Below are 15889 nucleotides of genomic sequence, written 5' to 3'. Positions count from 1 at the left end.
ATTTTTGTGCTGCGTGATCCCCTCTCAAAAGGGCCTTTTTTGAAGGCGCCTTCAGAAAAATTTTAAGGCCAGCTAAAAATGAATATCTCAAAATAGTACAGAGGGGGGTCCTTTGGGTCGGCATGGGGTCTAATCCCTGAGGAAAGGGCGTCTCCCCCAGCCCGCCCCTGAGCTCTCGAAATAATAGTGTTGAAACTTTTTTGTAAAATTTTATTTAACCCAAATTTTGCTGCGTTGCTAGTCGTGAAATCTATTTGATTTTCGAACTGAAATGTAAAGGCTTTCAAAACATTCAGAATTATTGGCTGGGTGCCACTATTTTTGTGTGTTTCGTTAAATGAGCTCTGACCTCTTCTATAGTGAACTAAATACTAATTGGATACTGTCCAAAAGTACTTGAAAAATTTTAAGAAATATGGCGTCACTCATATCACCTGCGGCTCCTCCTCCTCCTCCTCCTTCCGCTTCAATCTGGGCTGCCCTGGCTTTGGCTTGTTTCTTCACTGTGACCCAGATGTTACAGTAGGACACACCCATCACCACACAGGTCGCCGAACCCACCAGGAAGTGGGTCACGTACATGTAGGCTTTACTGCCCGTTTCCACGCCTAAAATTCCTATCTATTTCATATATTCATATCAGTACACATTTAATGTTATAACTTGTGTTTTTAGTTGGATCATTTTGACTTTCGGTTCTTAAACAGATACCTGCCAATTGTGTGTCTATTCGAAATCCATCGGATTTCGTGACGCTTTGCAAGCTAAAAGGAACAGATACGGTTTTATTTCAATTATATATATATAATTACAATAAGTATATGTTTTTTTTTATAAAACTCTACTTATTTAAACTCTACTTATTTAAAACTATTTATCACAGTGTTATTAACAATCTTTATTATTTTGCAGTCAACTGATTCGAGCCTGCGGAGAGTTTTTGCTTTGAGAGTTTTGTTTCTCCTCTGTCCAAGAGAGACCAAAAATTAAGAACCGATGCGAACATACGAGATTGCAGAAGAGAAGAGAATTACAAAGGAGAAATGGAAATGAAGAGGCATGAAAAGACCGATACCTTGCAGACAAAAAAATAAATCCATCTTATATATGGCCCTGGGCTTTGAAAGCGGAACATTGTTTTTCCAAAAAAAAACCTGGTGAAAAGTACTCTCAGTCTAATTTGAAGAAATTTTCGACCTTTTGGCATCCGCATTTTTTAAACGGTCGAATATCACCTGCAAGCTTTACAACTTGCTAGGCCGCAAGCAAAAAAGTGTGTGAACCGTATTGCGAGCGCTTTCAAATTTAACCAAAAATAGACATAGAAGAATCATCTGAACTAGATTGGATACGCGACATCTTCAGTTTAAATATAGAGAAATTTTGATCTCCAACGGAGACTTCTGTCAGAAACACTGATACTAGCAGACACTCTAAATTAAGCTATAATTAGCAAAAAGGGACATTTTAAACTTACGAACATAGCGCAATCGAGTACAAATTGTAAAGTGCAAAACTTAGTTTGTGAAAAAAAAGAAAAACTAGCTGGAACACAAATAAGACAAACTCCTTCATGAAATTTGGAAATGGTTATCAAAGGTCAACTGAAGGCATAGTCGGCGAAAATTATTGTGTATGACGCCTGGAAACGAAAAAGAGTTTTAAGAAGATTGTGTATGTTGAAATCAAACAAATGGACTGTAAGTACTTAAGAAGAGGTGAAAAAACTCAGAACTGTTCAAATATTACATCGGAACGAAAGACTGAAGATGCAGAAAACTTTGAAGGAGTAAAAAATCTCTGACGAGGACGGACGGGAAACGAAAAACAACCAAAATATTTTAAATTGGGAAACGATGCAACTGTAAATAAGAAATGAACAATTGGAACAAAGATAGTTTTGTTTGCTCAATTTTATAATAAGAAAAAAGAACGGGTCGCACAATTTAACTTTAGATTTGACACAGGTAAATGGTTCTGTGAGAGTTATTGAAAAATCCGAAGCATCCATGAATCAATCAATAACTTCGCCCTTCAACTCTCAAACGTAAAATGAGAGACGTATGGTTTAATAGTTTCAATCTGACAAACGCTCACAATCAAACAAATTAATGCAAAAAAGCAAGTAAAAAAAAGTAATTTTAGCATAGTAGGAGGCAAAATTTTTGTCAAAAACCATTTTTTTACAGATTTTTCTCGAACAAGTTTTAGTTGTCTCAAAAAGATCACTTGACGAAATACGGCAGTTTTTTTGAAAAAAACTAGAAGTCGTAAAAAATAAGCACACGATGGTAAATTGAGAAAAAATTGCGTTTCTCCAAAAGAAGTTGAATGGTTGTGATTTGAAATCTCAGAAAACGGAGTAAAGTTTATGATTCAAAAGGCAGATGTCATGAGTAACTTCCCTAACCAGGAAAAAAACATCTCAGAAATACGACTTATTTTCTGTTCAAAGAATAATTTCATAATATACGTCCCAAAACTATCATCCTTCTTTTCCCATTAAACCCGTTCCTGAACAAAAAGTCTTTGTGTCATTGAAATGAATCTCAATCAAAAAAAATTTGATTTCTAAATTTCCTTGAAACAAGTCATTTTGACATGAAAATAATATGAAGGTGAAAGACCGCCGCTTAAATAAAGGACTAGGAGTTACGCTTGAGCGGTGAGACGACGCGTCGCGGATCACTATCATATCCTCTTCTATAATTTCAAACACCAAAAAATGACTTTTTCTGCAATTGAACTAGAACTCCTAGGGGCTGTGTGGGCAACGAAAAAAAAAATCTTTATGACTCGGGATTTGAATTAAAAAGAAGACCATCAACCTCTTTGAACGGAGTTTAACGCCAAATACCCGAAGAAAAAAACCATGCACAGTAGGTTGACCGGTGAGTTTTTAAATTAACTCCCTTCACTTTTGAAATGCGTCACGAAAAATTGGACTTTTTGTTATACTTTGAAGAATTTCTTTATTTCAAGATTTGACAACAAATTTGTACTTGCAACAATCAAAAAGATTGCCGAATATCCACTTATGAATGAAGTTTGTAAGAAAAAAGAACTAGAACCACAACGAGTTGCACATAGAAAACTTATCGGACGCAAAAAAGTGCACAGTAAATTAATCATTTTGATGTTATACACCTGTCAAACAGAAATTATAAAAAACTAGTAAAAACTCGCCTGTCGCTTTTTGCAATTAATTTTATGTACATTCCTGACAAAATTCGAACTTCTTACTCAAAAATTTCTCGCTCAGAATTCTGCACAAGCTGTTGCATTCTGCACAAGTCTTCGCAGAGTTCTGCACAAGCCGTCGCATTTAGATCTGAAAAAATTTAATTTTAGTAGAAATGTTTTATCTGATAAGTGTTATATTCTCTTTTTTTCCGCATTTTTTTTCTAAAATGTACCTAGATATGAACCCATTTGAAAAAAAGATACTTAATACCTGTCAATTTGTTTCTAACACTCAAATATGGTATAAGCTCTGAAAAAATTGAACTGAATCAAAAATTTATGACAATAAGAGGTCAAAAGGAACCAAAAAATAGTCAACAACTTCAAAGCAGATTGAAAATGACCATCTTCCCCAATTTTGTTTACAAACCGCTGCTCGAATGAAGTAAGTTAATTGCCAACGCTTAAAAAAACTGAAATGAAAAAATCTGAAAACGTAAACTGCAGTGAAAAATGGAAAACAAATAGTTAATTTACAGGATTACATGAAATCTTTCCGACAAGATCTACACAGAGAAGATTGACAGCTTCAATGACAAAAATCTAGTGGTACCAGCAGCCCTTCATTCTTCCTTCTTGGCTCTACACCACTGGACACACCCGGAACATTTTGGGATGAACGAGATAGCGGAAAATATCGGTTGTACACATACACATTTTCAATTTAATTTGCAATTCAATTCACACTAGCTCGTAAGTTTGCACAACAGTTATCACCTTTCGGTTCTTCCAAAAAATATTTTTCTTAACCGACAAGTGTAAAACTAATCTATGTTTTTCATCTTCAATTTCACTAAAAAACACGCAAACAGTTTTACGGACAAAACCGAGCAAACATTTTCTTCCAAATAAACTCCAATTCTGAAAAATCACAAACCAGGGGTCGCAAAAAAATTTATAAAAAACAAAATAACCCAATTCTACCAACAAATAAATACAAATAAGGAGCCAAAATAAATTTACTGACGTCACCAACAGCCTCATTTACTGCCCTCTGATCGCAAAAAGTGATAAACATGATGACAAGCGACGACAAGATCTTGAAGGAATTAGAAAACCGGAAGTGTGGGGAAAGTCGCTAGACAAATTGGGGTCATATATCAAGACGTTCCAGCGGGATATGCACACAGTTGATTGATTGCTGTTCAAGGACAACAAACTTGTTGTAACCGATGCCCTTCAATCCCCATTCAATGTCCTTCTTCACGAGACATATTCACGACCTTTTGGCACGTAGTCTATCGCAAAAACGTTTTAGTGGTCTCATCTATAGAAGGAGTTATACCACCACGGTGTGCAATTAAGATGGTGAGAATCTGATCGTATTCTGTGAGACTTTAAGTACGCAGATTTCGACAGAAACTAAGAAAGCAAATAAAAAGACTAGTTTTGATTTTGCGGGCCCGCCCAAAAAAACAGAACGGAATCAATCACATTTTGTGTTGTTTTAATCTATTTTCAAAAGTTTTTTTTACCGAATATGTTGAATAAAACGTCGAAACAAGCTCCTTCACTTTTGAAAAAACACTATTGTATTGTTCACGGATTTGCACAATCGATTAGAATGGACTACTGTTCGTGTTTTTATCTTAAGTAAAAGATTTCAAATATTTCTGCGAGAACAACATTGATAATCTAATTTATGTACAGTGGTGGATCATAGATTCATTGGAGTGGTAAGTTGACCTATTTACACAGTAAAAGCTAAATTAATATCAACGTCTTTTAGCAAAATTAATCGTTTTTGAACTCATCAACAGGATTACTTAGAAACTTAATCAACAGGATTTCTTAGAAATTTTGATATCCAAAACAGCTGTCGATGGGATGCACATTGCGCAAAAAGCGATAAGCAGACCACTCCACACCTATTGGAAAAACCTAGTTGATATAGATAAATTGGGTACTCACACCCAATTGATATAGATAAAAGGAAGTCAATCATGTCAACCGCATGAGCACAAGACTGGGCGGAAAATTACCAAACTGAAAACGATACTGATCTCACAGTAACTTTCGATAATAGACACGTTTTCCAGAAATCGGATTCAGCCTTGAGCCGAAAAAATCGCGACCACGATAAAATTTGACAGTAAAAATGAAGCAATGGTTGATAAGTATAGTTTAGCAGGCAAGTCGAAAAAAAACTCGCCTAAAGAAGACAGGACTCTGGGCTTGCGGGATCCTCCAACTGCGAAGGTTTGAAAAAAATACAATTGCCAAAAAAGAGGAGGACTAGATAGCATATCTTGACTAAAAGCTATCTCAGCTACCCATTAGGCGTGTCATTTTCATTAGACTTCATTCGGACAATGGGATAAGGTTTCATGCGAGTAAAGTGCAGTGGGTTTGGTTTATTGGGTACTCCGATTACCAAAAATTCAAGTCTAAAAATTCCTTTTATTCTTTTTCTTCTCGTCATTCAACTTTGGACGAACAATCGATTCTCGGAACTCAGAGAACAAAATCAAACCGCTCAGCGGCAGACCCTATATCATTGTATAGTTCTCCGAAGTTTCCCAGACAATCACCAGCACTTATAGCCCTTCAGGGAGCTTCTCTAGACCACGAAGATAAAAGGAAACACCTAAGTTTTTTTTTTGGAGAAAGACGCTTTATTGGCAGGGTTTCGTCGACAGAAGAAGTCGTTTTAGTTTTAGAAGAGGAACCAGAGGTCGAAGTGATACAAATAAAAAAGACTCCAGACAAAGCCCAGCTAGGCCCTTACACAATTACTTTTCCTTCAGATCTATTGACTCCAATCAGTCAGACTTCCCATAATAAAGCCCTCGTTTTCATCAGAAATGGAAGAGATGAATCAAGAGAAATTTAACAAAAAAGCGTTGATTGCAACACAGCATAGAAATTTTTGATTTGTCAAATTTTTTCACATTGAAACGATTTTACATTGTTGTTTATTTCAACCGATAGAGAACCCTCCCAATTTTCAGCTGAGATTCAGTTTACTTCTTACAGTTTCAACTCAAAATATCTTAAATCTTCCAATTGAAATAAATTTATTTTGTAGTTTTTCTCTGTAGATGTATGAATTGTAAGTAGCCTGTAAATCTTAGGTAGATAAACTCAGCTCTAAGTACATAAATACACGTCACTCATAAAGCCCTTGGTGCTTTTCTTCATTGTCTTCTTTTTGTTTCAAACTTCCGTCGCCCATGGGGTGAAGGGACATTGGAGTTTAAATGTTATATGGCTACCAATCAGTATCACAGATGTAAAGTTTTTTTGACTTGAGGCTGTTTTTGTGTCTATTCGAAGACAATTGGACTTTGTGACAATTTTCAAGTTGAAATGAAAAAATATGCTTTGAATTAATATATTTCTCTTTACTTTTTAAATCTAGTTAGTCAAAGTTATACCAGTGGTCTAAACAACCTTTAGTAGTTACCCCGAGTGGTTGGATTTTTAACAGACGTGATTGTCAGTTTTCAGCAATCCGAAAAATGAAAAAAACTTGAAATATACCTATGAGCGCCTGATAAACTATATACCTATGAGTAAGATATTTGAGATATCAATACTAGATGCATTTTGAAATCTTTTCAGAAAAGGGAGCTGATCGATTTTTTTGAAAAAGTGAACCGAATAAATGTTGACTCAGAAATACAGAGTATTTAATTATAAAGCAACAAACTATGAATTTTGAAGATAAATATGAATCTTATTATTGCGGAGGCGATGAATTATTTTCTGAATTAAAGTGCTCAAAAATTCAAGGTTTAATTAATGCGATGTTCTAGCTCTCTACTCGAAGTAGAGAGCTAGAACATCGCATCAATTAAAGATGGAATTTTTAATATATCAATTTAATATATTCAAATAGTGAGTTATATCCGAGTTGGTTAACTCATAGAGTAATTTCGGATAGGGTACACCGTCTGCTCGTCACGCTATCTTATTTTCGGCCGGATAGATTCGTGCAACTTCTTAGTCTAATACCGATCCTAATCTTACTCTTATACTATCTAGTCTCAGGTTGTTTAACTAGTCTCTGCTAGGCTCAATAGATCTAGGGTATACTGGTCTATTGCGGCTGCTGAAGTGCTCGGGAGAGTCCAACTAATTTCTAAGTTAAATTCAAATCTCTCTGGTGCTGAAATTACAAGTAACTTCAGCACTTACAAATAAGTGGGTTGTTAGTTAGATGGATCATGATTGGTTAATATTAAATACTTTACATTGGTAAAACATTTAATTTATCCAATCATAAAATATAGTTTAGATCAGGTTCCACCCATCCGGGTTTTACAGAGTTTTTTAGAATAGTTCTTCTGCAATTCGAAGGATGGATGATGGACGTTTGTTTTTGGCGAACATCATAATTTTCTTCCGTTTCCTCTTTTGTTAGGGAAGTTCCAGGAAGCTGGAGTTAGAGACATAAGGCGTTGTGTTCTTCTTGTGACAACGACTAAGTCTTCGCAACAACCTCAAATCTGATTTCAGAATGGTTGGCTATGTCAGGTTTTTCTGTTCTTCGTGGAGAACTTCTTTTGTGTCTGATCTAGCTTGGGAATGGCGTGGAGATTGTGCGTGGAGGGGATGCCTGGTTACTCGGATCTGTACGTATACTTGAACATCGAGGTGGTCATTGGTCTAGTTCAATGAAGTCCTTTTCTGCGAGGTCAAGTCGTACTCTAAATCCTTTGAGTTGTGATTGTGAGCGGCATATCGATTGTAGTTGGTCATTCTCTCTCGAGTGTAGTGGGGTCGTCTTGTCTTTTGATGTTCGTCCTTGGTGTTGTATTCTGATCTATATATTGCATCATGTGATTTTACATTTTATAAAACTTTTATTAGTTTAATATTTTTTAATAATGATTTTAGTTAGTTGTTTTCACAAAAGCTTTTTGTTTTAGTTCGGTTATTTTGAAGAGTTACTCACCCTTGAGTAGCTCTTATTAAAAATAGAGGTGTGGTCACAAAGCGTGGATGTAGCGCGGTGGGTTAGGCCGGCTATAGAGCATGCTCAGGACGTCCTTCCTGGTGGGTTAGGCCAGGAGTGGGAGTATGATTTCATGCGGTTTTTGTGAGGGGTCCTGTTATGTGACAACGTTTTATGTTGGGTTTGTTGTGGTTTTTCTTATGTCTTGTTGGTTATGTCCTTTTTCCAAAAATCAAATTGTTTGTGGTATGGGTTTGTCTTTCGACTTTTTTGTGTTTTATTATTTCTTTCTTAGACTTTATAATAGTCTTCAAAAGAATAAATTATCCAGTTTTAAACTGGGTTAATCCGGTTTGGGTACCGTTGGTTTCCTTTTCTTAGTCATGCTGTTATTCTATGATTTGTGGTATTTAGTAAGCTGCGTTGGTTAGTTTTGTTTAGTATATGATTCCTTTCCAACCGGGTTAAAGGAAAATTTGAAACATGTTATTTTATGTTAGAGTTGTTGAGTGTGAAAACTTGAAACTGAAATTCATTATTTTAAACAATTCTTCGTGGGCGAGCTGTGCGAGTGTGGATAGAATTTCTGTGCGAATAAATGAAAATATCAAAAGGTTAGTACTGCATTTGCATTTATTTAATTTACTACATAGAATTTAGAAATTTACTGCTAGTCATGGGGGAATATTAAGATACAAATTTTCATCATAATTAGATTTACTGCTTTGGGGGAAAATATTATAGATGAATTTACTGCATTGATATTAAATTTAGAAATTTATAAGTGTAAGAGATTAATAGAATTTTAAAATTGTTTGATGAAAATTGTAATTTTTATTGTTTCTTTTGTGGTTTTTGTAGGTGATTGTCGGATGAAAGCTAAAAATCTAAGGAAAACATGAATAAAGAATGGTGAGTTTTTAATACTGTAATTAGTTAGTAATATTTACTTAATTCATACTTACCTGTTAGTCGTCGGGGAAAAAACCGTGGGGGAAGATGTCGTGAATTAGTTCTGAAGTTGTTAGTAGTTTAGCTAGAATGCGGATGATATTTTTAGTCTGAAGCAGTGGCCAAAGCAATTGAAGTGCCTTAATAGTGGTTAGTTCTTCAGTGCCAACTGCAAACTCATAAGGTGTGTTTTGGATCAGATTATATAATTTGTGATTGAATTTAGTGTTGTGGATGAATTCTAAAATTGGGATTTCTATAGGTTGTACAAACTCGTGCGGGATAAGGAAGGGTCGGGATTCTTCGGCGTTGAAGGTCTTGGTGATGGGACAGAAGATGTACATTTGGGTTATGGGGTCATAATTACGAAGAATACCATGGAGGTTAGTGTCTTTAATACAATATGTGAAATTTAGGAAAAATGGTGAAGTGTATTTGGAATTAATGAATTGAAAACGATGGTGTGGTTGTCTAGAGGGTGTGTGTAGGTCAAAGTGATTTTGGATGAAGCGATAATAACTATATGTGTGGGTTTGTTTAGTGCGCAACATAATATCGTGTGAGCAGTGTAAATCTCTTTCGTGTGGTGCAAGGAAATGAAAGGTTAGTGAAAATATTTGGAAGCGTTCTTTAAAACTTTCGTATGCTTGTGTGTCTGTTAGTGCTTCTGAAATAATGTGATCAAACTTTCGGTCGAAGATGTTTAGTGTAAATATATATGGTGTCTTGATGAAAAATTTCTCGGTAATTTGTGGATTAGCGAAGCGATCGTCGTCTAAGAATTGATCTTGGTTAGCTCTGATGATGTTGTGATCATAGTATTCGAGTGTATATTCGTTAGCTCTAGGTGCAGTGTGTGTTTTTAGTGATTTTTTATATCCAACGTAAGTAAATTGTCTAGCGGTTAGTGGTGTAGTGAGTCGATATAGCATGTCCGTATTTCGCTCTATATCGATGTGAGTGTTAGATAAAGGTAAGCAAAGAGGGTTAGTAAAATGATAATATGAGGTCCAAGAGAGAGTGGGCATTAAAACGTATTCATCTACAAAGTTGCGTGTTTCGTTAGTGTCGTGGGGGGTGTTTAAGGTGTATTGTGGGAATGAGGGTAAGGTGATGGCTAAAAATTCTTTTGTATTAGTATGCTTGGGGTGGTTGATGTATTCACGGGCTGTTCCTGGTTTTGCTGGGAAAGGATGGTTGGGGAACTTTCTTTTAAAAGTGCGGTAAGCTCTATTAGTGTTGAGTGAAGATTCAGTTGATGTGGATGATGGTGCTAATGATTCAGTATAATTTGAAGAGGGTGTAGGGGTAGGGGGGTTGGATGAATTTATAGTGGAGGAGATTTGGTTTATGGTTGGGGTATTAAGGTGGTAGGGTTGTTGTTGGAGGGTAATAAAATTATCTAACTCTGGGGAGATTCGGGGGGTGTCTGGAGAATGAGATGATTGGTCAGAATGGTATGAGGAGTAGGTTGGGGTAACTTGGGAAGCATAAGAGGGTGTGGGAGTGATTGGGTCAGGGTCATTGGATAATATGGGTTGAAAAGGGGGTTGAGAAAATTTAGAAGAGTTATGAAAATTATTGGATGGGGATGGTTCTGAGTCGGCGAATTCATCGGGGGTTTCAATATTTGGGTTATTGAGTTGTGAGATGGAATATAAAACTGAGATGTGTGAATTAGTGTCGGAATTCATGCCTGATGTTACATTACTAGGTGAAAAGTCGGGTGGCGGAAAAGCAAAAAGTGGTATTATTGGGATTGGAGAGGTAAGATTGGTTGGGTGGGAATTTGATCGGTGTAGTGATCCAAGTTGGCGGCTCTCCGTGGGCTAAAAAAATGATTATTTTGAGACTGAAAAGCGGTGGTATGGGGTTGTTCAATAATTTGTTCATAAGTATTATCATCTTGTGACTGGTGTGTCATTATATGTTGGATGGGACTTTGTGATGTGGTGAGTCGAAAATTTGGATTATGTGTGATGGCTAAATTTCGAAAATTTCGTGGGACTAGGGATAGTGGATGGTTATTTGGTAGGGGTGGTAATTGTGGTGCCGTTGGCGTTATGTCTACATTGTTATGTTCTTCGTCGTATGTATTTTGTCGTGTTGCTATTTTTGTGTTATATTCTTTTATTTGTGCGTCTAAAAGAATTTTGTTTATAGATGTAGAAAAGATTCCAAAAAATCCTGCAAAGAGTATGCGTGCTACACTTGCTTGTCGATTGACTTGTGTGTGTATAGCACATGTGTTGTAGATTCCTTTTAAAAGTGAGAAAAGAAATCCAATAAAGTTAAACATTGCGTATAAAATAGTCAATTTTTCTAAGATGTAGTAGGGCCATCCTAGAAAATCGAGGATCTCATTTTTGAGTGTAACAAAGCTAAAAATGTTAATTGGTGATATATCTTGGGGACGGTATTTTTCACCGTTTAGATATATGTAATCTTTAATGTCTTTAAAATATCCGCTATAGTCTTGCGTGTAGATATCGGCAAATCCTGCGGTTTCTGCAAGTTTGCGTAAATTTTGGTCTATTGATTGTCTTTGTATTTTGTATAGTGTCCATTTGTGTTAATAATTCTTGGAATTGTTGTGTTCTAATGTGATGTTGAATATCTGATTTTGAATAGATTCCTATTGATTGTAAGTCTATATTTGGGTTTCGAGCAATAGCGCGAATGCTTTCTGGTGAAAATTTTTTGAGTGATTGCATTAATGTGGGATATGGAGTGAGAAGATAATATTTATTTTCATCAGGGTTTAGTTGTACTACATTGTGGCTGTTTTCTGATCCACATGGGACTGCGGTATCCCAGAAATAGGTTCTTCGTGAAAGTGTATCCACGAAATGTACTTTATTCTTATAAAAGATAGGGATTCTTTTATAACATCGTTTATCTTCAAAAACGTATAGTGGTGATACTTTTTTAGTACAAGTATAAAACCATAAGATGTTTCCTTCGTAGTCTAAAAAATTTGATCTATTTCCAGATAATAAGTATCCTGCATAGGGTATTTTTAATACTGCTAGTGCAAGTGATTGTAATATTTGTGTTCGTTCTAATTCGCATAGTTGGTGTAGTGTTTCTAATTCGGAGAGTGACATTTCTTGAAAAATTCGGCTAATTGTATAATCTAGTTTCATATCTAAATGAATATCATAGTGGATATTACCGAAATATGTAGTATTCATTAGTGATAATTCTTGTAAGCGTGTGCTTCTGGTGTCATGGGGTTTTAAATGTCCACCAGGTTGTCCGTTGCTTTTTTCAAAATGAACTGGTATATAGGATGTTCCTTCGTTTAGAGGATGACCTGTGGCATATGGGTCGATTTTTACTTTTCCAGTGGTCATGTCGAATCCTTTTTCGTATTCAACTAATATTTCAGAGTATTGTGTTCTGTGAAGTGGATTCCTGTATTTACATGCAAGTTCTGTTTCTTGATATATTTGGAAACGTGTCAATTTATTTTCTATATTGTCTATGTTTCTAAAATCTGAACTTAGTTTTCGTGATGGATGGACTTGTTCATATGGAATTGATTGTATAAAATATTTTTCGTGAAATTTTATCATACGAGCGTGTATTTTTGCTACTTGAAATGTTGTACATGTATCTTCGGGGAACCAAACAATGGTTGCTTGTGTTCTCGTTGTAGGGTCGCAATAACCTTGATCATTTTTACAAGGTAATCGGATTCCTTGATAGATCATTGTATTATCTGATAAATCTCGTGTTAGTTGTATTTTTTCGAGTTGTATTTTCCAATCAAAAAACATTATTTCTTGGTATCCTTTATTTTTTGTGTCTGCTTTGCAGTTTGATGGGTCATTTATACCAATGTGTGGTATCCAATGTTTATCGTGTAGGTCATAGGTTAATCGTCCGTGTGCGCCGTTATACGGGTATTTTTCGTCTAGTTTTATATGTCCTTGGTGTCTTTCAAGTTGTGATTGATGTACAGAGTCTGGAAAAACTTGAAAATTAACTAACTTTCTTTGGGAGTTTTTATTTCGTGTGATGTTTAGTCTAAGTAATTCATTTTTACAATCGTCGGGATTGAGATGTAAAAGACGTTCTATATTACTTTGATAGAATGATTCATGGTCAAGTCGGTTTTTGTTTCCGTTCGAGACTTGTGAACAATGTACTTTCTTTTCGGAAAATGTTGCTGTGAATTTATAGCCTGTAACTGTTGTTGCTCGGGCTTTTGAATAGAGTGTTGCTATTACATCTGTGGTTTCTATAGCTTGTGGTTCTGTTTCACATTGTGATACTTGATTTATTGCATATTTATGTAGTGTTTTTTGTTCATTTTCTTCACAATCGTAATGTGTTACTAATAAATCTTGTGGTCCTGTACGAGGAGAAGGGTTTATGTTTTGATTTGAGATTACTAGGAAAAGGAGTTGGAGAAAAATTAATAATTTTAGAATATACATGTGTATGATAATCCTGAGTATGGATTATAAAATGTAATGTAGCCAATTGTGTTTTTGGTATATCTGTCGTATTTGTATATTACTTCAGTAGTTATAAACGGTGGTGGTAGTGATTGAGCTGTTATGTTAGGTGGATTTAGTGGGTAGGGATGTTGGGTAATATTATTTAACTTAACTGTGATTTCAAACTTTAATTGTAAACTGTTTTGTTGGAGTATTTGAATATTGTGATCACGGATATCGTTGTGAATATCTTGGCGATATTGTAATCTATTAAGTGCCCAGTTATGAAGGCGGTTACTTTCGTGATGTTGTCCAAATAATGGTGGGGGTGCTGTAAATGTATTCCAATCTAGTCTTAAAGGAATATTTATTGATGATTGTTCTCGATATCTGGCGTCGAGATTATTTGGAAAATTTAAGTTAAAGGGTGGTGGTGAAAACTGGCTTATTGATGGTGTTGATGGTAGTGATAATGTTTCTGGTAGTGATGAGGATGTTGTTGTATCCGTAGAAATATCTATGGGGTCATTGACTAAATTTGGTTCACCTTGTGTAAATGAATGTGTAGTCCAATATGGGAATCGTGATGTTTGGTTTGTGGGGTTGAAAGGATTTTCACGTATTTGCTCAGATGTTGGTGTTGAACCTAAGTAATCTGATGGTAGGCTTGAGGTGCTACGTTGTGAAAGAATCGTAGGGGTTTCTGGTAATGTATCAATGGTGTTTTCTGGAGTGTTTTGTGATGGGGATTGAGGTATATCAAAGTGAACTCGGGGAGTTTGAAAATTTCTGTTTCGTCGAGGATGTATAATTTGTCTATTTATTTCGACTGTATTTTGGTTTTGACTAGGATTTCTTATTCTAGTTAGTTCTTGTGGTAGTGTTGGGTATAGGTTATATGTTGGTTCGCTTAAAGGTGCTTGTCGTTGAACTGGTTCTAGTGGTTCTGATAAACGAGCATGTCGTTCTTCAAAAGTGTATGGATTGTCTTGAAAAGAAATTCGTGTAGATGTTTGAGGATTTTGAGTAATTGAAGGTGGTGTTTGGTTATCTTGGGATGATGTCGGTGAAGACTGACTTTGTGACTGTTGGGTAGCAATTTTTGATAGTTTTTTGAATTATTACTTTAGTGAGAAATTTTGTGTTTATTATAATATTCTTCCAAAAAAAGAATTAGGAGGATTGTTGCTAGGGCAAATGTGAAGATTGCTTTCTTTATACATTTACATATTGTCAAAATGAGGGATGATAAAAATGTTATGAAAATTACAAACAATAAAAAAATATCGGTTCTACTGAAAATTGTTCGTATCATTTAGACAAGTTATATGAATCGTACCTGTGGATGTAATCAAGGGTTTTTGAAAGATGGAGGAATAGTTCGAGTATGGTGTAGAAAATTAAAAAAATGTTACAAAAAATGATTAGGATTATTAGAAAAGATTCAAGTATATCAAAAAGAAATATTATAAAGGTTTCAAGTATTGTAAAAAAATGTTTAAGATTTATGAGTATTTGAGTAACTGATTGAGAGAAGAGCATTTAAGAAATGATCTCTTGGTCGAATATTTTTTGCTGTTTGAGGCAATTTTCAAGTGTGGTCGGATTATTTATTAGTTTTTTGACAAGTGGGTTGAGTTTTGTAAAAAATTGTTGGGGGCAATTTTCATGGTGACTGGGAGGTCGTCTTTTTCTTTATTTTTGTTTGTCAAATGATCCGGGGTATGGTGAGATTTTTATACTTTAGGCTAATTAAAATGTTCATTTTGTTACTTTAGGCTAAGTTAACAAATTTGCTTTGGGGGTATTCGTGGTCTGAGTTGGGGAAATATTGTTGATCTTTGGGTTATTAGATAAGGGAGGGGTACGGTATTATGGTGATATTTATTTTAGTTGTCAAGTTGGAGTGGTTTGCTTATTTTTGACCTGGAGGTCGTAAAGTTATAGTTATAGATGTGCCTGGAGTTCTATATGATTCGTCTAATTGGTCTTAGTTTGAGTTAGAGAAAGTGACGGATTGGATGAATCCTATTGGTCTATTTTGAACTAAAATTATTGCGTACTTTTCAGCATGTTATTTTGAAAAATGTAAATGAAAAATGATTTGAAGGTTTCAAGATAGTGATGCAAATGTTAAAATTACTTTTGAAATTCCACTTTCTTTAAAATTTTAGATTGGGGGATGAAAATTTTATAGTTTTTACGTGGTTGATTTCGGAGTCTTGTTGTTTTTCTATTTTCTGATTTGTCGATTTGTTCTTGGGGTATTATTTGTTCGGTCATTTTTCTATTTTTTCTTTGTTTTGGAGATTCTTTATGGTTTTGTGTATTGTTTTTGGTGGCGGTT

The 15889-nt window shown here is 35.2% G+C and overlaps 1 protein-coding gene across 1 annotated transcript in view; it reads right to left on the bottom strand.

The window, feature by feature from the left end:
• Positions 1–237: 237 nt before the first annotated feature.
• LOC134839963 (uncharacterized) overlaps positions 238–15889 on the bottom strand; it is a 48149-nt gene continuing 32497 nt past the window's right edge. The window contains exons 3-4 of the mRNA XM_063855595.1: positions 435–608; positions 238–266 (exon numbers count right to left, since the gene is read on the bottom strand). Coding sequence (XP_063711665.1) covers positions 238–266; positions 435–608 — 203 coding nt within the window. The remainder of the gene's footprint in view (positions 267–434; positions 609–15889) is intronic.

This window comes from Symsagittifera roscoffensis, chromosome 1, assembly GCF_963678635.1.
Source record: "Symsagittifera roscoffensis chromosome 1, txSymRosc1.1, whole genome shotgun sequence".
Taxonomy (NCBI): domain Eukaryota; kingdom Metazoa; phylum Xenacoelomorpha; order Acoela; family Convolutidae; genus Symsagittifera; species Symsagittifera roscoffensis.
Note: the sequence above shows the minus strand (reverse complement) of the source record. Positions and strands in the feature narration are given on the sequence as shown.